The sequence below is a fragment of the Brienomyrus brachyistius genome, chromosome 16 (assembly GCF_023856365.1).
Source record: "Brienomyrus brachyistius isolate T26 chromosome 16, BBRACH_0.4, whole genome shotgun sequence".
Classification (NCBI taxonomy): Eukaryota; Metazoa; Chordata; class Actinopteri; order Osteoglossiformes; family Mormyridae; genus Brienomyrus; species Brienomyrus brachyistius.
The window spans coordinates 23,110,562-23,135,156 of NC_064548.1; the positions used below are offsets into that span (position 1 = coordinate 23,110,562).

The window sequence follows — 24,595 nt, forward strand, 5'->3', positions numbered from 1 at the left end:
GTCCTTCCATGTTCCTCTCAGAGCCGGCAAGACGCCTGAAACGTGGAAGGCAACAGCGTACGTATTACTAGAGACAGGACAAGCCCATTTCGGATTTAAGGATACGAGGTAATTGTCTACAAAGATACCATTTAGCTGTGACAACACGCTATTTATTTTTTATATACATATAAAGTCGAGGTCAGCTTTCAAGTTTAGTAAGGTTTCATTTGTGGTTTTCTTGTGAGGGCAGCAAGGCAAAGCGACTGCTATCCACACAGAAAAATTCAAACCACATTACAGTTTTCTAGTATGCTGCCTGCCCCACAAGCCCAGCCCGAATCATATAATAGCAGAGAAGTGATTATTATAGGTAATTTAGCGAATCCATTCAGACGGATCTTTTCCTTGCTCGGTCACAATGAGAGTGATGGGAACAGCCCTTAGTACTGACCACATAAATATTACTTAATGTCATTTAAACGAGCAACCGGGAATTATGGGATGTGTCAGCCAGAAAACACAACCCCGCCCTTGGAACATGCATGTCAGTTAGCTAAACTGAAACCCTGAAACACTGTAGGGAAAAAATATATATATTGGATGATCTGTGAAGCCACATCCAAATGTTATGAATGGTCATTATCTCCCCCTTTTTCTATTTGACGCTGATGTCCCCGCATCCGATCCGGAGTGTCAGCCAGCCTTCTGTGACGGGTGACGGGTACAGGATGCAGGCCACCCCTGCGACTAATGTACGGATGTAGTGGGTGATAGGAGAGACGGAGCATCCAACCCCAGCATGGGTTGTATTATTGACAGTAAATGTGAGATCCCACCCATGCTGATTTCTGTGGACTTGTTCTTCTCCTTCCATATTCCATTACATTCATTATCGGCTGCAGGTGGATGATTCAATAGCCGGGCCATAGAAAGCAATAACGCAATCAGGGAAATGAAGCCATGGTCTGACATGCAATTATGTGTTTTGATTAACTGCTCCTAATAATAAACAGCCCTCTGAAATGCCATGGGGCGTAATATAGCATATTTAAAAACCACAGGTAATGTAGTGCCGTTCCTTTTACGTCCACAAATATATCAAAACACAATTCAGATTTAGCTGAAGTAACTGTACATGCGAGGTCTTCTTTTTGGCTCAGTGTGTCATTCAGCTCCTCAAATGTTTTTAGTGTAATGAATGTGACTATGAATGTGTCGGGGTGCGAGATGGACTTTGAATCTGCCCCAAAGGCACGTCAGTGGCTTTGCTCGACACATGAACCGGAATGATGTTTAAGTTGATTAACTCGGAATCCCGAATGGATCAATATTTCCTAGCTGTCCGGCTTGTATCGCTGCACCTTCAGCCACCAGATAAAAACTGTCTTTGACACGATCAAACTGACAGGTCTGGCTGCCTCTGGGCTACTGTGCCATTGAATAAAGTCAATGCTCAAAGCGACTGTTTTAGCTGTTTTAGCGTAATAATGTGCCATGAAACACCCAATGAATTTTTCTAATGACAGTGGACCATTCTCATTTTGCATTTCAGAGCTCATATGCTTTGGGGTGTGTGGCAGCCAGCAATCTAGTAACTGCCAATAACGTAACGAATTTTCCATTCTTAATGTAATAAAAGTTGATAATGTAATAACTGCCCAATAATGTAATACATTTTCTGAACTAATAACGTTATTATTTGGAGTCGTTACATTATTAGTTGCTACAGGGTGGTTTGTTCTCGTGGTCTTCAGCCAGGTTTAAACCCTTCTTTGCAGTTGCATTGTAATGAATACAGTATTTACAAGGCTGTCAAAGTATTCTATCAGGCGCCAGTAGGTGGCAGTATGTTACACGTTTCAGCGGAGTGTGACCGATGTCCGGCTCCTGGGTAGATACAGGCTGCGCTTTGTATTTTGGTTGACGCTGTGTTGCGTTACTCTCCAGTGATCGTCGTCAATAGCTTTTCCAGGTTCCGCTAATTCCTGGAATATAAACGCGTACCGTTATTTATTTTCATAAGCAAGTTTCTTTACATTACTAAATAATGCGAGTTTATTTTTTGAAATAATAAAAGACAGTTAGGGCGAGACAAAGGCTAGCACGAAGTTATATGAGCATCCTCACGTCCTCACAAAACATGACACTCCTGTGTCTTGACTGTCCCCCGAGTGTGCAGCCGCAGCATCTGGATAGTCTCAGGCTCGTAATATCGACCAATCTCAGTTAAGGCGTGTCAGACGCAAACAGCTGGATTTCGGCCGTGCAGATGTGCATTGCATGCCTTACCCGGAGATGAAACGCCTTGACGGATCCCTGGGACATATGCGATGAAATGTAAGCGGTTCTTAACCGCCACGTTTTATCCGCAGTTCCCGATGTTTGCATGACAGTAATTATTCAAAGCTGCGGAACGACAACACGAAATGCAAAGTATGTGTGTTAACGGGGAGAATCCGACAGAAGGTATAAAAACCTGTAAATGTATGCGCGACTGATTATTCACCGTGTGTGACATCCTGCAGCTGTGTTGTATAACGAATAATATCGTCTTTATGTCACGTCAAACCTTATGTAGAGCCCTTGCACCGCTGGCCTTAAAACTATTATCAAAACTTAGTTATATGTACTCTTTCTTGAAGAATTTTAACTAGGAACTAAATGACAAACATATGAACTATGTTATTTGAAATCTTTAAAGTATCATCTATCTAATTCCATTTCCACTGATTAGCACATTTTGCAGGCAGTTAGACTGAGGTCGCCCGTCACGGGACATTCCCGTTGCCCGGGTGACACGGGCTCTGTTGCGCCCACTGCAGGTCCGCGGGCGCCACTGCGCGTCCGGATCCGCCCTGATGTCACAGTGACAGCGCTGACAAGATGGCGGAAGGCGCTCTGGCTGAGTGAGGCGGACGCTGCTAACATCAGTTACACGGAAGATCGTTTGCGTTGTTTCCTCCCCCCGTGGCGTGTGACGGCCTTCGGATTATAGGTAACACTGTGGTCGGCCTGGCCTTGGTGGGAGTAACGCCGGTCAAATGCGCCTTCGGCTCTACTGGAGGTTGTATGTTATAGCGGAAGACGGGTTCTAGTTAAGCTAGCGGCTGGCCGGCTCCGCCAAGCCGGGCGAGAGCCTGCGGAGCCTGCGCCCGCTTCGCCGAACATACGCTTCGCTCAGAGAACTCCCCCGCCCCCCCCCGGGACGGATGCTTTAAATTTGCCCCGGTGTCGGTCGCTGGGCGACGCGGTCCTACCTTGCCGTTCGCATCGCACTGTGCGGTGAAACATCTTCTCTTTGGTGCCGATCCAAGAAGAAGCGGAGCCCCGACGAGCAGCGACGCCCGGCCGGCTGATCCGGGACAGGAACAGTCGAGCGCCGAGACGCGGAGCGCTGCGGGGAGCGTCCTCCGGGGAGCCCAGTCCGCGTCCTCCGACACACACACGCCGCTTTCCGTCTCCTCTGCTTCACTCTGCGCGGCGCCATGGCTCATTCCCCGGTGCAGAGCGGCCTGCCGGGCATGCAGGTGAGAGAGAACCGCCCTGTGATCCCAGGCGCCGGACCCAGGAGCTTTGCCGGGGGCGCAGCTTTACACACCCGCCCGAAGTTTTCGGCCAGTCGTGGGCGCGGCGTGCCGGACTCTTCGGGTCGGTCGTGCCTCGTCTGCCTGCGGTTTGTCAGCATTTTGCGCGCCACCCGGGTCTCAGTTCATCGGCACAAAATCTTCATCCGTGCAAACCGGGTTAAAATCCGGGGTCAGCAGCAGCTACCTGCGGCCTGCTTGGTTAAAGCTGCACCCCTCTCACACTTATAAAATGTTAAACATCGCGCATCGTATTTGTTGCATAGCTGAAAGTTTGGTGTGAATAAGTTATTAGAGCTATGCATTCCCTGCGGTTTATTCTTTTTGTCTAGTTGCGTATTTTTCCATGTTCCTTGGCAATTTGCAGTGCTGCAGTCCCCGGACTCCCGCTATTACTGTGGGCGACAGTCGCACATCATCCTCATTATTCTAATGGGACATTATTAAAGTGGCTTTCGGAGTGTCGGCAGGGGAGGAAACGCTGCCGTGTTTATGCGGTACCATCTTGGCGGAGGTCTTGTGAAACACCCAGCTGCTCTTTCCCTTTATGCCGTAGTAAGTGCTTGTTTAAAAAGCGCAGTGAAGTCGTAAAGCGATCTAAGAATTGGGGGACTGCAAAAGTCGGCGGAAAAAATGCAAGCCTTACAAATTTACATGGATAGAAGCATGAAAAAGTGTCGTTAGTCATATTGTACCGTGAAAAGTGCTTCTACGGAGGATGTGCTGTATATCTTATGGTTAAAAAATGGGGAACAGTGGTTTCCTAACCTAAATCGTGTAATTTTTCTACTGGGCTCCTCCCCCACCCCACGTGTTTGTTTTTTTTTAATCGGATTCTGCTTCAAAACATTTCTTAATTAAGTCTCACCAAATTGCTCATGATAAAACCTTTATTTATAGACCAATACGCAAGATGCTGTATCCTCTTAATTATATATTAGGTCGATTATTGTTTTAATCACTTGCCACACCCTGTAGGTTTTGGACTTATCACAATGGAATCATTTGTTTTATAAAAACTGACATTAAAGAATCATATATGTGTGATGTGTAGTGGATGGTTAGTGTCTGAATTCTGTATTATATGCATGTAATTCAGCATTTTAAAAATGATCTACATGTAGCTGTGTGGAGACCAAAACATCTCCTTGATCTTAGGGGAAAGGTGTTAGTGTGTTATTTAAAATCTGAACTGGTCCAAGGTTACCCTCTCTATGTGCACTTCGGGGTCTTCGTTAATGTTTATTAAGTTCTTAGTATTTTTGGTGCAGTGGCTGTGGGCTTTAATGTATTAGTTACTCTCAAGTCAGCTAAGGACTTGGTAGTTTATTATTTGTAGGATAATTGGCACAAATCCCAGTGCTGATCCAGGGTTCCAGGACACTTGTAATGAAAATATTACATCAGTATTATATTTATTTGTTTTGAAATGTAACCCATTTGTATTTTGTTTCCCGTCTTTGGATCACAGACAAATATCCTGGTTTTGTACAATTTCCAGGAACCATTTTTCCAATGGCTGTGTTACCATTATTTCTTTAAATAGCTACATGGAAAACTGGAGGTAGCCATTTTTGATGTCACATATATATATATATATATATATATATATATATATATATATATATATATATATATATATATATATAGTAATTCTCACATTTCTTGTAAAATGGGGGGGGGGGGATTTTAACATAGGAATTTACAGAAGACAGTGTTAATTTAAAAGGAGGTGCTACCATTGGGATCTAGAAGGTGCTGACAGCGTGTTGTACCTCTGAGTTTGACTCCTTTAGTTTCTTTGTATTAATCAGAATGCAAGGGCCTGGTGACCAACGAAGTGCAACTCATTAGTGTTGGTTTAGAAGTTCCCATTGCTGTTCATGCTTGGGCATCCTGTAGTGTGGCTTCTCAGTCTTCTGTTGGTTTCTCGAAGTCGACCGTCATTCATCCTCCCAGCTGTAATGGATAGTTTCACGGTAGGCTGTTTGGGGGGGGGGGGGGGGGTGCATGCTGTATTTATCTGCTGTAATGAACAAATACGGTAACGTTGAAACTTCTGAAAAGGATCAGTAAGGCTTGAGTGTGTTTTTAACGTTTCTTGGCACAGTAAATGTATCTCCCTTTGGTTATTCATACGGAACCCATTAATCTGCACACGAATATCGACCACCCTTCCTGGTCTGATCACCCGTCAGTGGTCACCGTGACATCAGCACTGTGGTTATATGATAACTTGATGACGGTGTGTCCTGCGACGCATGTGCTATAGACCAGGCTATAGGTGGTGGTTTGTTGCCTCAGGGAAGGCACTGCTCTGGGTTAACCTTCCAGTCTCCTTCTTTGGTGCTAAAAGCACACAAGGTCACATTCTTGTATCCTGGCTCCCATTCTGTCTGTAAGCAGCACCTGCTGGCCTTCGGGGAGTCCTGTGCTTGGTGCTTGCCTTGTTGACATGGTGTGAGCTAGCTGTAAGTGATGCAGATGGGCATTACTGCTAAATGTGACCAGTACTGCATGTTCTGACAGCATATTTCCCAGTCCTGAGTTTTAGTGGTAATTTCTTGTGTATGCTGCTCACTTTTGTCTGCAGATCTGTTAGCTTGGTTTTTGTCTCTATTTTTCTTCATCAGCAACCTATACTTGAATAAGGGTGTATGGGTGATTGTGTTTGTTTGTTTTTTATAAATATGACTGTTCCTACCAATGCTATTTTTTTGTTTTTGTTCTTATGTAAGAGATATTAGTAATAGTATCATAATTCTGGGTAAATTTCGCCATTTGGATTCCAAAAATATCTCTTGCAGAGTGTACCCTTGAGCCTTAATAAAACGATAAAGACATCTACTTAAATTGTCATGCTTAAACCTCCTAGTCAGCAGTACTATGTAGAACCTTGTATGTGAGGTGATAGCAGCAGCCTGTTTGGAGGCTTGCAGCCAGAGACCTTGAAGGACATGGTCTCCTGGACTCCAGCCAGTGGTTCTGCCGTCCCCCCCCCCCCCCCCCCCCCATGCGGGAGGGACCCCAGCATCACCCAGGAAATGGAGAATTGCTGAAGGAGCAGGCCAGCTGAGCGCTTCCCGTACCACAAACGGTCCAGCATGTGCTGTGCGTAGTCAAAGCGATGATTTTGAATCAGGAACCTGAGTCACACTGGTACTTTCACATCATTTAGATCAACTTCAGAAGCTTCAGATTCTTTCTAAAATAAATGCTAAATAACACAGCTTGATTTAAATTATTCTTTATAGCCACACAACAGAAAAGATTATTCCCCCTTGGTCCTTGTAGGTAACCAGTTTCAATCTATAATCTTCAGTCAAATTACTGTAGTATTGTGCCAATCAAGCTAGCTTAGCCCACTGTGTTTATGCTGGGGTTGATGGTAGGGAAACCTTCCTACAATGCCATGGAGGATCACCAGGTTTCATGGTACTGTCCACCTTCCCAAGGCGAACTAGACACTCCCTTTTTTTTTAGCTGACCTTGGAGCCTACGTCATCTCGCCCACCAGTGATTTGGACCCAACATGCTGCTTCTATAGTTCCTGGAAAATGTAGAGAAGGCTCTTTGAAATGAGCTTCTCCTCTGCTGGGACATTTTTATAAATGTCTGAATGCACCGGGATTCCAGAACCGTGACTCGGAACATGAAATTCAGGTCGCGTTATCCCTTAGCTTGCTCGCGATTTCCGACTTGCCGTGCGTGCAGTCCCCTGGAATGGAACGTCGGGTGGTTTGTGTCAGGCCGTACGTGCATCTCTGGGAACAGCTGGCTGCACGCTGGACCAATAGCAAGGGGTCTATAGACAAAGGCATTTTGCTTCCCCTTTGCGTACTGATGATGATGGTGGCCAAAAAGGCATCTGAAAAACCTACGTGCAGAATTCCTGTCCCTGAGGAACTGTAAAAACACTGTGGAGGGTACATCACTGGCCAGGAGGTCTCTGAGTAATTCCCCCCTTAGGCAAAGCAAATTACGAACATAGGCGCCAGCATGAACCCTCGGTGGTTGTGCCGCTTCAGTGAAGGATGACTAGGTTACATGTCGACAGGTCAGTCCACGAATCAGAGGGCTGTTTGCGGCTCCCTTGTGAGGTGGGTGGAGCTGGTGGGAGGTTGTCGGCAGCCAGTCAGGTGCGAGCGGCGAGCTCTGAGGGCGGAGCTTTAGCCAGCACAGCAAATGTGCTGAGTGCGGAGATATCGGCTGTGTTCCCAGTGTGTGCCATGAGAAGTTGGCACTACTTCGCTTTCTCTCCCACTCTGGCCAGTGTGACTCGGCATGTTGGAAAATCTCTCTCTCTTCCCCTCTGTCTCCCTCCATCCCTTTTCATGTCTTTCTCTCTTCCCCCTCATTCAGGACACAGTATTCTGTCTTGTTTTTCTTTAATACCTGCGCAAGGCCCACCGCATATGTTCGTCGCATTGATGGAACGCATGGAAAAAAATAAAGCATCTAAATAAGACTCAGTTTTAGGGCTGTGTGTGTGTGTGTGTGTGTGTGTGTTAACGATGCTAGAGCTTGGACCTTGGTTTTCATCTCAGGTGAACAGGTTTGCCTGTTTTACTTGTTAGTCTCTGTTAACTAACTTTCATTCTTTGACTCAGCCACTCGCAAGTTTCTCCAGATCTGGCGTAGACTGGTCTGTTGGTTTCCATGCAGTATTTCCTGTAATACCCACAAGATTGATTCCCGAGGTGATTCCGCGTTCAAGGCCGTACCAGTTGGCCCGCAGGGCGTGACTGTCGTCGGCATGCAGTCCTCCACCTCCCAGGCAGGTCTGTGAGCAGCTTCGTTAAATAAAATGTGACACCCGCGGGTTCAGTTGCTTCGGGTTTCCCGCCATGATGTCTTTTATGTTGCATTTCACTTAATTGCACATTTTTATGATTCGTTTGCCCCTGTTTGTTTAGTCGTACATGCATTAAGCCGGCCAGCCCCAGACAGGCCTGAAGCACGCTCTGCTTACGAAGATGTGCACCGCGCACATCCACATGCAGGGTCATGTGACTTTAGTGTTACGCCCGACTGCTGTTTGTGTCTGTGAGTCACGCTCGACTGTCTTCAGGGAGCCTCCAGTAAGACTTTTTAAATATGAGTGTTCAGTATACTGCCTGAACTTGTTTTTGGACATACCAGGCCTCATTTAGTAGTGCGAACCCAGCTGGGCCTCGAGCTCACGTCCTCCTGTGTGTCGCGGTAAGTGGCGTGACGCCCTGAATGCAGGTTGGCGGTGGGAGGTTTTCCGTCGCGCTGATGCCGCGTCTTCTCTTCAAATGCTGATTCCTCTTAAACGTGTGTTTGGCTTCTCCGGCTGCTCTCTGAGCGCTGACCTGACTTCAGAATATTCTTACTCACCCAGAGGTGGAACGTTCATGTGCAGAAAGTACAAATGCGGACCAAGGCTTTGTTCCAACCAAGCAGTTGAGAGTTCTCACCTGGTAGGTTGAAACAAAATCTTGGTCCGGATTTCTACTTTCTGGACCTGAAATGTCCACCTCTGTACTCACTCCAGGAGCATTCGACCGCTGTTTGGATTTTTCCTCTGGCTATGGGAATATACAATTTTGCTGGGACTTCTGTTATTCTTACACCAGCACTTGATTCTGAGTTTTAGATTCAGAGGCAGTGTTCATGCAACCTGACACAGAAGTGCATCTATGTCAAAGGGAGGCAGCGCCGGGTGCTTGAGTCGTGCCACGTTTGTGTCCTTCACGTTTGTGCAGAAGCTCAGTAGTAAAAGAAGCTGACGTGACAAGCGCTAGCAGCAATATTATTGTAGACTAGAGTAATTTGACACTCTAACAGAGTAGTAGTCTGTCCTGATTTTGTTTACGTTTGATTCGTTTATCCAGCGCTTTTGTCCAAAGCTACGTGCCGTTTAGGAGAGGATAGCCAGAGAGTAAATCCATTAGGATAGAATGATGGCATTCTGGAAGGCAGCAAAGTGTAGAGTGCAGACTGAACAGTGGGAGCTGCTAGAGAAACGTCTTGGCGCAAGGAACGGCAGCGTCATTCTCTGTTTGGTCCTGCTCTACAGGTCATCTATCTCAAAAAGTGGTGATTTTTGCCCCTTTGTGGGGCGGGCGGCTTGGTGACCTCGAGGTGCCACTATGCAGGCCCTATCAGTTCCAGGAATCACATTCTAGCTAGAGGTGCTCATTAGCATTAATTACTTATTATTTATGTATCTAAATATTGTGCCCAATTGAATGTTTGGCTGTACATTTTAACGGTTTTGTGGATTGACGGAGCATGCAGTACTGTGCAAAAGTGTTACACAGTCAAAGAAAATGGTGTGTAAATGATCATGTTGGTGTCAAACTATGACTGTCAAAGTGTCCGCTTAGCCATATCAGAACCTCTGCTAAACTCATCCCAGTATTTACCAACTATCCAAAATACAACAACAACAACAAAAAATTAATTTTTATATAGCGCATTATCACAACATTACATTGTCTCAAAGCGCTTTACAGTATCCTCACCCAAAGCCCCCAGTGAGTAAGCCATAGGCGACAGTGGCAAGGAAAAACTCCCTAGAAGGAAGAAACTACCCATGTATTTTTTTTAATTCGCGTCGACACACCTCTTACGACTAGTCAATACCTAATTGAGCTATATCGATTTGATTTGAGCTGGTGATGAGATTTTAACAGGTACACATAATGACTGGGTTACCCAGAAGCTCCGACACTGAAGGGGTGTCCATCTAGCTGTCCACGAAGATACCAGTAACTTTCTGGAGAACAGAACTAATTCTTGTTTGTTTTTTATTTAGTTACTGTTGATTTTCGTATATTCAAATTTTTAATTTTTTTTTTTTTTTTTATGGTAAATATACACTTACTATCCATGTAGTTAGCTTTAAAGTTTGTCTTTGACTGCCTAAGACTTGCATATTGCTGTACATCCACAAGCCGCAGCTCCTACAGCCCCACCTTTTGGGGGTCTGTTAGCTTTTTAAAGGGCCGGGTGCATCACGCTTAATGAGTCAGAACTCTGACGCTCTGTCAGTCTTCTTCATCAGTGTCAGGACATACATCCTTCTGCCAGGACTTGCTGGTTGCTTTGACGTTTAGTTTTTGGAAACGCCAACTTCTTGCCACTCCAACATCATTTCCATAGCTTTTAAAAATGAGTTTCTGGGTCCATTTGGCAGCAAATTCAGTGCGTGCCGACCTTTGAGGCTGCTGTGGTTGTGAGAAATGGCGATGATCTCCCACGCAGAAGAATTAGGTCATCAAAGTTTGCACTTTTGGGATCTCAGTGTTTGAGGCGTTTGTCTAATCTGTCGGGTCATTATTAGCTTGTAAGCTTTCTTTGAGAAGTGGATTCGGGTGGTACTTGATATTGATATTGTGAATGATTTGGCCTCTGGTCTTGTGAGATTGTGAGAGATGTCTTCTCAAGCAGGACTTTGGTGTGGTTAGCTGCGTGTTTATGGTCGTGGCTGGAAGTCTGATACTGGCCTGTTCTTTAATAACTAAAACATGTCATTCCGGAAATGAACTTTCAGACCTTGCTTTATCTTCCGCTGCTACTCTGTACTGCTAGAAGAATGAAAAGAAAACCTATGAAACTAGACCTGCTGTTCTGCGAATGTCTACAAGTATTTGTGCAGTACTACCTCTAGTCACTTTAGCTATATCATGCAGACTCCAGAACCTTGTGTGCCCAGATTGGACGTTGGTTGTCTATTGGACATCAAACTGTCTATTTTCATGTGCAGAGTTAGATGAAGATTAGGGTGATTTGTGCCCCCCAGTCTTAAGTTACAGAGTATTGCACTTCTTTTTTTTAATCTAATTAACCTGGAATGTCCATCCATCTATCCTCTCACTCTGCCTCCTGGTCACTGTAGCAGGGAAACCTGGAATGTAAAAATAAAGATAAATATGCTGCAAAGAAAGGAGTACAAGCGCTCGTATGGTGCTATGATCGTGACAGAGTACATGTTGACTGCAGCCTTGGTTAACCTTTACCCCCCGTTCTTCTCCCTCTGCCAGAACCTAAAGGCGGACCCAGAAGAGCTGTTCACCAAGCTCGAGAAGATCGGGAAAGGCTCCTTCGGGGAGGTCTTCAAAGGCATTGACAATCGGACTCAAAAAGTCGTAGCCATTAAGATAATAGACCTCGAAGAAGCAGAGGATGAAATAGAGGACATCCAGCAGGAGATAACCGTCCTGAGCCAGTGCGACAGTCCCTTTGTGACGAAGTACTACGGATCCTATTTGAAGGTGGGTCTCTGGTGTTCCCGCCCAACACAGGTGGACCTTCAGAAGGCCTATCTCTCATAATAGATGGGTGGCGAGCCTGTGGAGAGCCATTCCGAAACGGTCCTGCCTGTTACTCTTGTTCATTGTGGTGTTTCATGCTCATGACACTGAAGAATGGAGATGTTGTTAAAAGTGAAACTGACCCTCCTGAATAGAGGCATATTTAATGAACCTTATTTAATGGTTTCAATTCAGTTAACCACAGTTTTTTTTTTTTTTTTTTTTTTTTAGTTTTAGTTTCTAATTTTGAAGCGCTGGGCTTTTCTTTGTCTCTTTGGGCCTCTCGAGCTTCCAGCACGTCCTGCTAAAGCACCATCATTCACCCTCAACTGTCTGCATCACAGAGGCCAATCCTATGGAGGCGCCGCGTGCATATTTCTGACACAAAATGTCATTTGTGATGGAAATGACACCCTTGGAAATACGAGTTACCTTGGGGGTTTGTTTTCATCGGAATATCGGAGGTGGGATTTGCGGTCTTCCCCTCGCAGCCTGTGCCTTCTCGATTCCCCTTATCCACTAAGATTGCGAGTAGAAGCCAGTCTCATCGCGAGCTTTTCGTGTGTTTGTACCAGGTTGTCCGCCTTGACTGCATTCTTCACTTGTGGTTGCAGATGTTCTCTGCTCAGTTAGCGCGGTAGCCAGCCAGGAACCGCAGCCGAGTCAACAACAGAAACAGGCTCCTTCTTCGCAGAGGCTCTCAGTGGCTGCCAAGTGTTCGTGTCACGCTTGGGTGGTTATGGCTGATTTGTGGAAGGCTGACTTTGACCTGGGTTTGATTACTTTTGCAAAAAAAAAATAAAAAATCTATTGGAAAAACATCAGTGTGTAAAGCAGTATGAGAAATGCCCACTACTGAAGTGGCCGGGGTCGGTGTGGCTGGGCCGAGCTGCGATTTGATCTGGCGTCTTTGTGATGTTGTGGCGTGGGGAGATGGCACCAGCTGGCAGAATCCTCTGCAAAGACGAGAAGTTTATAATGTGCAAAGAGCCAGGACTGCTTGATTATGGCAATAATCATAATCATTTTGGTCAATTCATTCAAAATCATTTTTACTTAGCGTGATTTCACACTGACTTGGGAAATATCGTGTGTTTTTATCAAACTTTTAAAAATACTTATGTTTGAAGACTGAAGATTAAAAAAAAAGTTGCTGAAAGGGGGTGCTGGATTTATAACGAGACAAAACGGGACCATCTGTGCGAAATGTGGCACAATATTTTGTTTTTAGAACATTAGAAGCAAATGTTATAGTTGAAATTAAAATTCAGTTAATTGCCCAGCCCTGCAACGAGCGGCATTTAACTGTTTAGTCACCTGGAGCAGATTTGTGATTAATCCCGTAGCAGATTCAAACTTCTGAAAAATGGGGATATGTGTAGGCGGTGGATCCGATTCCCAGGAATAACTAGTATGGAAGCTTTGGAATCTCACAGGTCATGCGGCTGGTGGTTGTTCCATCTCCCCCGAAGTGGATCTGCCCTCTAAGCCTTGTTCCTGGTGTTTAGCTCGGAATACTGCAGCCGTGGAGGTAAGAGGAGATGTCTGATTAATAGTTCTGCTGACCTGCCTCCTTTCAGCGGGATATCGGATTTGGGAGGCCCGTTCCCTGTGCGTGACGCTTGGAGAGCCCCCAGAGACCGGGTGGAAAGCACAGCGGGTCGTGGTCGTCAGCTCTCCGGGGACTGGTCCCGGGTCGTTAATCACGACCCGCCGTCTGTCTCTCATGCCGCCTCGCGGCGCTTGCGCAGCAGATCGATGCGGCACTGTGCCGCCCAGTCCCTGCGTCATTCCGGCAGGTTAGGGTCCGCCCCCCCACACTTCCTCTGTTCCCCGGAGGTAAGGGATCTTGGGGTGTGCAGCATGGAAGAAACAGCAGTGAGCTGGATCTTCACCATCTGCTGATTGCTGCCGTAGTTTGATGATTAGAACTCGGAACACACACACATGATATCGCATAACGGAGTCTTTCTTCAACTGTATTTACGCCTTTCTTTGCACAGACAGTCAGGTGCGCTGGTTGGAGTTCGGGGACAGACTCGCGCTACATCGACGCATGTGACCGACTCCTCGAGACCTTTGTGCTTTGTTTTGTTTAATTTTTTTTGGGTGGTTTGTTTTTTTAATATATAAATTCCTCGGTTTTTAATATGACTACCTGAGTGTCTTTGTCGGCCCTCAATAGAGTCTCCAACAACAAAAAATGACCTGAAAACCTCTTGAAAATTGCTGAATGGTGAGAAGATGCGGCGTGCACCTGCAGGTCACGCTTAGCTGTCCGTGCGTCACGCTGTGCCTCGCCCTCGTGCCCCGTGTGGCGTAACGCACACTGTTTATGGCGCCCCCGCCCATGTCAGGCATCCCTCCTCCCTGTCTCTGCATGCATGTCTGTCTGCCTCAGACGGATACGTCACTCTGGAATGGAGCATCAGGTGATGCGATATGAATCTCTGGCGGGCTCCCCATCAGGTTCCCATCTCGCCTTTGAGGTCTAATTAACGGTGATGGTTTAAAGCCAGGCAGCCCCCAGACCCAAGCCCAGGACCTCGGAGTTCTGCCCCCTGCCGCCGATTCCTTTGTTCAACTTAAATTGGCTGCAGTGCCCCCTACTGGTCTGCTTGTTCACTTCTGGCCACATTTTAGTCTGTGTGCAGGCACACGATAGGCCCTCTGCATCTGGCTGGCTGGGGGGCAAGGCAGGCCTCCCACATCTGCCCCGGGCAACATCTACTGACTCATCCTTTGGGCCTCAAGCTGTGTGCTGATGTCTGATTGCGCCCCTCCAGCTCCCAGTCTTATGCTGCAAGCAGGCAGATCACAGGGTTTCAAGTAAATCTATAGTCTCAAGCTGAATAATACCCTGCAGCTTTCATTTCCAAACGGCTTTGTTCCTTAATGCCTTTACAGGTTACTCGGCAGCCTCAGTGTGATGCCCCCGGGTCTCAGTGTTACAGTGATATTCTGGGCTTAGTGTCTATGTCCATTTTTCTTTTTCTTTTTTACTGAGCGGAATCCCTCGGCCAGCTGCTCCGTGGGTGTTCCTGTAGTAACACATCCGATGCCGAAGGACGCGCCGCTCCGATCGCTCCGGCCCAGCAGGGGGCAGACACGGAACAGCGTATGGCTGGAGACGGGTATGGGGCAGGTGTGACAGTACGCAGGCAGCGGGCGCCCAGAGAGCCATGCCGGGCTCACAGCCATCTCCGTATCTGGGTGTTTGGTACATCTGTTTGATAACAGATTTCCTCCTGTTTTACCGAATGACTCACACAAGGAGTGGGGAGCAAAACGATCAGCAGCAAATCTATCTGTCCCCTTTCCTGGGGGACCCCTTGACTTTTCCAGTTTGTATATCCAATTTTAATACTTTTATACTGTAGTACTGAATTTTTGTCTGTGTGTGTGCGTGTGGTGCTTTGTACTCGTTTGTGTCGTTTAATAGTGCATTCAGACGGCCAGTGTTAAACATTAAGGTTGCATTTGTGTGGTTCTTTGATTGGGGGTTGTACTCTGGCCAGGCAGGGTTCTTGCCGTCTTGCTCTGGGGTTGCTCTATGCCCCTGTGGGACCCCCCCCCCTCGATCCATGCAGTATTCTTGTAATGAAGGTACAAGCTTCATTGTAATAAAGGCAGGCTTTTCCTGTCAGTGAACCCCCTCCCCCCCCCCCCAGGGGGGAGGTGTAGGACATTAAGAGCTCACCACGAGATGCAGGCGGTTGGAAGAACATTGCTGCTGCGGAACTGTGCTGTTCGTCCCTGGGGTCTCACTGCATGCTGAAGGCTCCAGGTCACTGGCACATGGGCATGTCCCCCCCCCCCCCCCCCACCTGTGATTTCTGCAGGCCAGAGGTGGGGGCCAGACTATAACTTACGGCTGAATCCTTGTCATTTTTCCCACTTCTTGAAGACGTGTCAGGTGCCGGACAGAGCGGGGGTGTATGTGACGCTTCTGTGTGAGCAGCCAGGCCGCACATGACCTTTGAACTCCAGTGCTATCCTTCCGGAAGCGTGCTTAGGCTCCCGGGAATGACCCATGGTGACATGCGGTCAGTTCTCATTTCCTCACGTTGGCTGCCCACTGCCGGGGGTCTTTTGTGACCCCGGTGGACCCTAACACCAGGCATGGCCTCAGCATGCGAATGTGTGGAGGAAGCTGAGGGTGCCCCCTACAGGCCAGGGTTTGAATGCGCAGCCCTCTGCTAACCGTGCCCTGATCGACTGCCCTTCGCTTATGAACCGGGTCAGAAAGGTGGTGCAGTCCGCACTGCGGTTAGGTCAAAGGTTAATGGTTGTTACCAACATTGGAATGTGCGCTGAAAACATCTATAGCAAAATAATACACAAATGAAATAAGTGGGGCTCGACTGATTTTAATTTTTGTTTTTATTACTGGAAAATCGATCTTAATTGATTATAAAAATCTTTTTAAAAATAATCCAGCGTTTTGTGTGTTCTGCCTCCTTGGTTAGTACTGATGTCGAGAGTATAGTCCGTGTAACGCTCACATCACTGTGTTTCAGGGCACAAAGCTGTGGATTATCATGGAGTATTTGGGTGGCGGCTCTGCACTGGATTTGGTGAGTGTGATGCCGATGCCGTGGTTTTGCCTGCCGCAGAACCGGCGCTGGTTCCCGACAAACTCCCTCTCTTGCAGCTGGAGCCGGGAGCTCTGGATGAGACACAGATCGCCACGATCCTCAGAGAGATCCTGAAAGGGCTCGAGTACCTGCACTCAGAGAAGAAGATCCACAGAGACATTAAAGGTACATGACCAGGCCGTTGCAGACCCACAAGATTGAGTTGGCGTATCTGCATTTGGGAGGATTATTTCTTTTTTTTGACATCTGGCAACTTTTCAGGCCCCGTTCAATCTTTTGAAGTTAGACGATTATTTGGGTAACATTTTAAAAAATTGCATCTTTTCTGTTCAGCTTCAAAGGAAGTGGGCATGATGTTCAGTGAGATGTTGTTAATAATCACATTTTACTCAAGTTTGTTCGCTGTGTTTGTGTTGCGAAACGATGACGGATCTCGTATTTCCTGTCACGTCCCATCGGTGAGATGCTGACGCCTGTCAGCGCGCCGTGACGTGCTGTCTCATAAGCGCTCGGCTCACTGCTGTCCACCACTGATGCTTCTGCAGCTGCCAACGTCTTGCTGTCGGAGCAGGGAGACGTGAAGCTAGCAGATTTCGGCGTGGCGGGACAGCTGACGGACACGCAGATCAAGAGGAATACGTTTGTGGGCACACCTTTCTGGATGGCGCCCGAGGTCATCAAGCAGTCTGCGTATGACTCTAAAGTAGGTGTCGCCATTTTGGTCCGTGGGGCGGGGCTCTGTGGGACCTTGGGCATCGGGCGGGGGACATCTTAAAAAAAAATACAGTGAGTGTCCCCTCTGGAACCAGGAATCGGACCTTCAGGACGTTGTCGACTGAATCTGCGAAAAATCTATGTCTGCGTTAAATGGTCAAGTGTATCTGACGAGGTGCACGGGGTCCAAATGTCACATGCCAACAGGGATTTACACACGGGGTTTTCACGCTGCGACGTCACTGCCTCCCAGTGGTCATCACGGGGTCACAACCTCCCAAATACCCCCCATCCAACGGCGCAGTGTAAATACCTTCAGACTGACTTGTGATGGCATGAGTCTCTCAGCCTGGTGTAGCAGAGTGCCAGCTCACCTGCGTGCCGGCACCCACGGCGTCGGTTTCCGTTCCAGTTCGGGAGAGCGGTCTGTGTGAGCCCCGCCCTCATCATTCCGCCTTTATTTATCCCCCCCCCCCATCTGCCATCGGCTGCTGCTCTTCTGAGGGCCGTCCGGCGTCACGCAGGAGTCGACAGTCGGTCATTTTCCCTCCCGGGGATTCCCCATTTGTGCTTGCTTTGTGATCTTAGTAATGACACCATGTCTGCAGTCCTGTTTGCTGAGTGATTCATGGAGTCAATAGACTGTCTTCTAATGCATCTTCTAGTCTTTGTAGATCTGTGTCTGAGCTGAGAATGACAACAGGTATAGAATGTAATGGAACATACAATCCCTGAGCACTGGGCGTCCCGAGAGACGCATTTTCTTTAGACCGCAGGATGGACTCTGTATATAGGCTGTACAGCCAAACGTATGTGAACACCAACTTGTCCGACATTCAGAAACAAAGGGTTTAACCAAGGTTATTACACAGCTGGTCCACCCTTCGTTGGTATAATAGCTTCTACTCTACTGGGAAGGCTTGTAACAATACATTATGTAATAATGCTGCATTATGTAATAACTCGGCAGAATGTAACAAATGAAATAACGCTGATGATAATAGGGGAATGTTTCAACGTCTAATGTAGTTACACATTTGAACGTTTCTCAAGTACATAATGCAGTGTTATTACAAAATGCAGTGTTACTCAGTATCTAACACATTATGTAATAACACTGCATTATGTGTTAACTCAAAATCTAACAATTTATTATATAATGCGGTGTTATTGCATAAGTTTTGGAGCATTTCTGGTGGGGTTTGCTGCCACGGGTATTGATGTTGAGTGATCAGCTCCCTTTCTGTGAGCTTTGGTGACTGACCACTTCACAGCTGAACTTGCTCACAGACGTTTTGACCTTCACAGTCACTTCACTTTCTGTTGACCAGGACGGCTCTCGCAGGAACCAATTGGTTAGAAAGATGTCGTCCTATGACGGTGCCAAGTAGGACGTCACTAGCCTCTTCTGTACGTCCGTCCACTCTGCAGCAAATCTTTGCTGCAGGAAAATACATGACTGCTCAATTAGTCAATTCCATTAATTAATATGGGTGTCCACATATTTCTGGCTGTATGGTGTGCACATGCGTTTTACCCCATTCGTGACTGAGCTGCCCACCTTGCACAGTCGAGGTGTTGCTGAGTGAGCACCATGTTTGGCTCCGGCCGCATTGAGCCCTCTGCACCCGTAGTGGCTGTGATGTGAACTCCTGGTCCTCATCAGGATTTGAAGTCTCCAAGAACAGAGAGTCCTTCCATTTCCTCCCATAAGATCCAAATAGTCCCTAAAACACAAGCTACTGCTGATCAGATTCACCGCACGTTGAGGTCTTGTATGCTGTGTGAGGTGTTGGGTTTGTCTATCGCTTAACCAGACACCCGCACCTAACTGCCCCATCCCTGTCGCAGGCGGACATCTGGTCACTGGGCATCACGGCGATAGAGCTGGCAAAGGGAGAGCCCCCACACTCAGACCTGCACCCCATGAAGGTGCTCTTCCTCATCCCAAAGAACAATCCGCCCACGCTGGAGGGGAACTACAGCAAGCCCCTCAAGGAGTTTGTGGAGGCCTGCTTGAACAAGGAGCCCAGCTTCGTGAGTCTGCCCCATGGCCGCTGGAGTTTGTCTGCGTGCTCAGTAACCCAGCCTCTGCCTAGGAGGCCTGAAGTGAGGTTGATGGTGCTGTTAAATGAGGCAAATTATTTACAATCGGAGGCAGGTAATGTTAGGGTTACTGCCAGAGATTAATTCCCCATTTAGGATCAATAGAGCATATCTACGGATCAAAGTGTTCAGAGGGATTACTTTAGCACTCGGCTCCATATCCAGCCTTTCGGAGGTGTTCGGTCTCGTCGGCTGTGTTGCACGCACGCTCACCATTTCCTGCTGGCGTTTCCTTCCTCAGAGGCCGACGGCCAAAGAGCTTCTGAAGCACAAGCTGATCATGAGGCATGCCAAGAAGACGTCCTACCTGACCGAGCTGATAGACCGCTACAGGCGATGGAAGGCGGAGAAATCCCGCGAGGAGTCCAGCTCCGACGAGTCCGACTCGTAAGGGAGCTGCTTCTCTCTCATTGTCCCTGTCCTGCGTTCACTTCAAGTCACTATAACCCATCAGGGGAATTTTAAGCTTCTTAAACAATTACTAGCTGCAATCTCATTTATCCAGAGGTGCTTTAAGGTCATCGACTCAGATAAAGGGTAATCAAAGTCGTTTAAAGTTGGAAGGGGTCTTGGGGTTGTGAGGGAACCCAGTAACGAGGCCTGTCGTATCCTACCCACCAGGGAGCACGATGGCCAGGCAGCAGGAGGCGACGACGGTGGCAGTGATGACTGGATCTTCAGCACCATTCGGGAGAAGGACCCCAAGCGGCTGCAGAACGGGGCTGCACAGCAGGAGGAGCTGGAGAGGAGCGAGGTGGGAGGGCAAGCTCGACGCTTTGCCCACATTCCGCCTGCCTCGTAACTTCTCCCCCGTGCCGGTGATGGTGATTCATCCCTCCATGTCCCCTCGTGTTCCCTCCTCTCCGGCAGGTAGCAGACTTACGGAAGAGGCCTCCATCGCAGAGCCTGTCCACCATCATTTCCCCTCTTTTCGCTGAGGTAATGGTTCCACACCCGACATCTCCGGCTTGTTTCTCCTGGCCTGTCAGCTTGGAGCCGTGGGAATTTTTTAAAAATTGGTGTCAATGTGTGACGCTGCTGTCCGGCATCTTGTCTTCTCTTGTGTGTTTTTATGACCAGTCATGGTTTCCGGCCTGTAGCAGAGCAAATGCACGTTTGAAGCTCTGCGCACTTTATCGTGCTCTGAAAGGGACTGGTCTTTGGTAAACCGCCCTTGCCTCTTGTGCAGTTGGTGCTGTCCTGTTCATCTCGTGACTGCAGCTACTCAGATCCCCCTAACTGCTCTTTACAAAATCAAGCTCGCCAGCTCTGCTTTTCAAAAGCTTGCACTGAGTCCGTCTTTCGCCTTGGTTTTTGCCTACTTTGGATAACTGTAGGGTATGAGCACGTCGGAACACATTACCAGCAGCCAAGTCTAAGTCAGCGAAGAAATGTAATATTTCGTTGGTCAGTTGGTCTTTTGTCCATTGACCCATATCAGTCAGTGCCAGAGTTGTAATGATCATGTGAGTAACAAATGAGCTGCTTACATGCAATGAGAAAAATCATGGGGCTTAAGGGGGTGGTACTTTGCTTGAGTTAGATAGGCTCAAGGATAAACTCTTGGCTGCAGAGGCTACCAGATAGACCCTGAGACTTTTTGAGTATTTGAGGGCTGGTTGGTCTTCTGGTGCAGTAGACGGCCTCCCTCGTTTTTCTCACACCAAGAACCTTCTCGGGGCATTTGGCGTCTGTGGGGATGGAACTGAACAGAATGTGTGTAGGATCTAGTCCTTTAGCAGACATCCCTGGTGGATGGAGGTCCTCCACCATGGGGGCCAGAGGGGCGACGTAGGCCGGACCATTTGGCTATACCCCAAACCGGGCACCTGCTGACCCCCCTGTTCCCTGTGACAGCTGAAGGAGAAGAATGAGGCATCCGGAGCCAAGCTGGAAGCTCTGGAGGAGCTGAGAGAGGCCATCTTCCTTGCCGAGGAGGCCTATCCAGGGATCTCAGACTCTATGGTGTCCGAACTGGTGCAGAGACTCCAGAGGTAAGGGCTTCCCGCCCTGCTGGGGCGGCAGGCTGCTTCCAGGCCTGCTGAAACACTTGGGGTGTTCTATAGCGCCCTCTGCAGGGTGGCAGTGTGTCTGGTGACTGACAGCCGGCAGCTGATAGAGCCGGCTGCATAAACCCGTATTTTTTAAAGGCCATTTTATGTATTTAGATTGAATATCTGCATTTTTACCGCGAAGTGTGGATGATTTACAGCCTGTTTGTAGAAACGCATAAGAAGACGGTTCCTGGTTTTTTAGATGCCGTTTGCGCGTCTGGTTTCTGTGGGGCGTGTGTCTGCGTATGACCTCCCGTTACTCAGGAGCCATTTCTAGACAACCCAAACTGTTCCTTTCTCGGTCCATCTGTTTTTCCGAAGCAGCCTATCGCAATAGAGCATTCCGCACAACTTGGGTGCGCTGTGGAGCCAGTCATCCACCCCACCCCACTTTCTGTGTCCCACAGGTTCTCATTGGCTAGGGCGTCGTCCTCCAACCAATAGGAGCTGCCGTCTGCCCCCAGGGAGGGACAGCAGCCCCATCACAGCCATCAGGTCCCCCACCTCCAATATTCACAAGCCGAAATGAAGTCTCTGGAGGGCCTTCAGTTTTTAGAGCTTAAAGCGAATTTATTCCACTTTTTTTTGTCATAGTGCACATATAAATAGCAGGAGCATTAACTGATGGAGGGTCCAGTAACTCTGTCAAGGTGGGTCGTCAGCAGTGTCCTGTCCGACTTGCACGTGTTTGAGGTCCAAATGCTTGTAGGATCTCTAGCTAATGGGGGCTGAATCTCAGTATCTGCTGTGAGTGTTTCCATTCCTTTTTAAATAAATAGCTGCCCCCTCTTCTTCCGCCGTTTGCTCGGAATAGATTAAAAAACAAACAAAAAAAAAAAACTATACGAAGACTGCATCTGGAACCTCCAATACAGTGTCTGAAGATGAATGTGCATGTGTGCGATACTCACACGTTACTCGCGCGTGCACATGAAGATCATCCTTAACCTCGCTAAGGAGACGAGCATCTACTGAAACCTCAGGTATTCTGCTTTAAGTGGACACGCCCTCCCAGAGATGGAGGTCAGTGTGTTGGGTGGGTGTACAAAAGTGTGTACATAGTCATTTTTACCGGCATTTGCGTAAAGAAATCACTGTGTATAAACAGCCAAGTGCTCCTGTAGATAATGTTAGTAGGTAAATATTTAAACTGAGTTTCTCACAAATGGCCATAACTGAAAATTGCCTTGTCTTTGCTACTCCATGTTTATTTTTTGGGCCTTTTGTTTTCCTTTTTTTTTTTTTTTTTAGAAAAATAAATTCTTCAAAGGTTTTATCATCCGATTTAAAGTTGAAGCCCTGTTGTTTTTTAAATGACTACTGAAGGTACCTCGCTGTGGGGGGGGTGGGGGATCCTCGTACCCGCAGCCGCTCACGTTAGGCCTGATGAGTTCCCCTGCTGTTCTGTTTGATCTTGTCCCAGTGAGCAGAGTGTCTTCTTTAGTACAGTGGGAACATTATGACCAAATTGATCTACGCAGCTCCGTTTCAGGGCAGCCTTGCCCGCGTTTTGTTTGCTTAGACTTCATCATTCCTTTGTGTTTAGTGCAGCGTCGCACCCGTTCCCTTCCTCAGCCGCTCCGGTGATTTTTAGGCGCAGACTCCCAGCTCCCCCACTTCCACCTGAACTGCAGCCAGGTTGCGCCGTCATCCGCATGCATTTTAAAAGTCGTGGCAACCAACTGCTGCGGCGTTTCTGAGGCGCAGCCGACGGCTTGTTTTGCATCCTTGCGTTTAATTGCATTTTGCTCTACAAACCCTAGGCAGCCATAAGGAATTAGCATAACTATATGTGTGTGTGTGTGTGTGTGTGTGTGTGTGTGTGTGTGTGTGTGTGTGTGTGTGTGTGTGTGTGTGTGTGTGTGTATAAATAGGGTACAAGTCATCTGTAACGAAGGACGTCTCTGAACATACATCATAACTTGGCCGTCGCCGGTCTAACCCATGTGGAAATCGATGGCTTTGTGCCAGTAAGAGAGCACGTGTGCTTGGCGTGGGAGCGACGTGAAGCACGTGACCGGCCCTTGGGCCAGTTTGCTGTACGGGTTTGAGGACGCCAGGCTCGGTATATGTCGCATTTGCTGTGCATGTGGAGACCTGCTTCAAACTCACAGCCGCATTTACTTAACGCATTCTGTCTGGCTTGCCGTCTTTCACTGGTGACAAGTATCGTTTAGAGCAGTAACTTTAATGAACGCCCCACACTGGGTAATTTTTATAATGTGCTGCGTGATTCATTTGCATTTAGGCGAATGCTTCGCCTGTTTCAGGAGGACCCTATACTCTGATGCAAAGAGAGATCTAGTTGATTTTGGTTTTGTTTTGTCATGCACACAGGCAGGAAGACCCCCCCCCCCCCAGATCCCATAAAAAACAGGCTCAGGGCCTCCCAGAGGTGTTCTGTGTTACTACCGGATACCAGTCTATCCGACAGTTCCTGTCACCCTGTAGTCTCTCAGAAAAAGTGCCATTCCTTTCCATCAGCCCTTTCCGGTAGCTGTACATGAACCTTGTAAAGACTGTTCAGTTGATTTTTATTCTGTTGCACTTTGAAGCATTTTAGTATTTAAAACCTGGTACTCAAGGCTGCAATGTTATGTCGTTTCATACATGATTGCTACTGTACCTTTGCAAGTATGGCAATAAAATAGGTTGTCAGGATGCATTCAGCACAGGTATATTGTATGGAATCAAAGGAAAAATACAATATTTTTATAATTGTACAAGAAACTATTGTAGTTCAGAGTAAATTTTAAATCTGGTCATCTATGATAGGATTACTTATTACAGAAGTTAATTTCTTTCTGTAACATTGCTGACAGTTTAGTCACATATACTCCTTGCTCATGTCATTAAAAACAGAAAGGTATTTAAATCCTTGTAAGCTTAAGTGACTGAGGAAAAATAAAATTCTAATTTACACAAGCAGCTCTCGTGGTCTTCTCTAGACTCTCAGATATTCAAAACTGGTTATTTAGTTCCCTCTGGTGGTCGGTGTAGCAGATACAATGGTATAGAATGTGTGTCTGTGCGTTCTTGGCCAATGCTCATTAGACAAGTTTACCAGATATCATTTCCTGTCCCTGAGCAAACCATCCATTTTCTGGTATGGCAAGGAACAACCCAGGATGGGGGGGGGCACATTCACATACCAGTCATTCACACATGCACACCTATGGGCAATTTCAATTAACCTCAGTGTGTTTTTGGGCTGCGGGGGGAAGCCAGCATACCCAGAGGAAACCCCAAGACAACATGGGGAGAACATAGGAAGA

General features: G+C 47.4%; 1 protein-coding gene and 1 long non-coding RNA gene across 2 annotated transcripts; one reads left to right on the plus strand and one right to left on the minus strand.

The window, feature by feature from the left end:
• Window positions 1-1,656: 1,656 nt before the first annotated feature.
• On the minus strand, window positions 1,657-2,817 carry LOC125709721 (uncharacterized). The gene is made up of 3 exons (XR_007382817.1): window positions 2,489-2,817; window positions 2,272-2,388; window positions 1,657-1,967 (listed from the first exon to the last, which is right to left on the minus strand). It is a non-coding gene; the product is annotated as an uncharacterized LOC125709721 (long non-coding RNA).
• Window positions 2,818-2,840: 23 nt separating this feature from the next.
• LOC125709720 (serine/threonine-protein kinase 24) lies at window positions 2,841-24,245 on the plus strand. Its single transcript, XM_048978463.1, has 12 exons — window positions 2,841-2,977; window positions 3,300-3,509; window positions 11,579-11,809; window positions 16,369-16,425; window positions 16,503-16,611; window positions 16,992-17,149; window positions 19,012-19,197; window positions 19,508-19,653; window positions 19,888-20,020; window positions 20,137-20,205; window positions 21,124-21,260; window positions 21,728-24,245. Exons 2-12 carry the CDS (start codon window positions 3,468-3,470, stop codon window positions 21,762-21,764), a joined length of 1,305 nt encoding a protein of 434 aa, XP_048834420.1. The 5' UTR covers window positions 2,841-2,977; window positions 3,300-3,467; the 3' UTR covers window positions 21,765-24,245.
• The last annotated feature ends 350 nt before the right edge of the window (window positions 24,246-24,595 follow it).

Excerpts from the sequence above, each read along its gene's own strand:
- LOC125709720 (XM_048978463.1), top strand. The coding sequence starts at position 3,468 with ATGGCTCATTCCCCGGTGCAGAGCGGCCTGCCGGGCATGCAG. Across the intron at positions 16,426-16,502 it reads GCGGCTCTGCACTGGATTTG|CTGGAGCCGGGAGCTCTGGA; the intron begins GTGAGTGTGATG and ends CCTCTCTTGCAG. Across the intron at positions 16,612-16,991 it reads GATCCACAGAGACATTAAAG|CTGCCAACGTCTTGCTGTCG; the intron begins GTACATGACCAG and ends ATGCTTCTGCAG.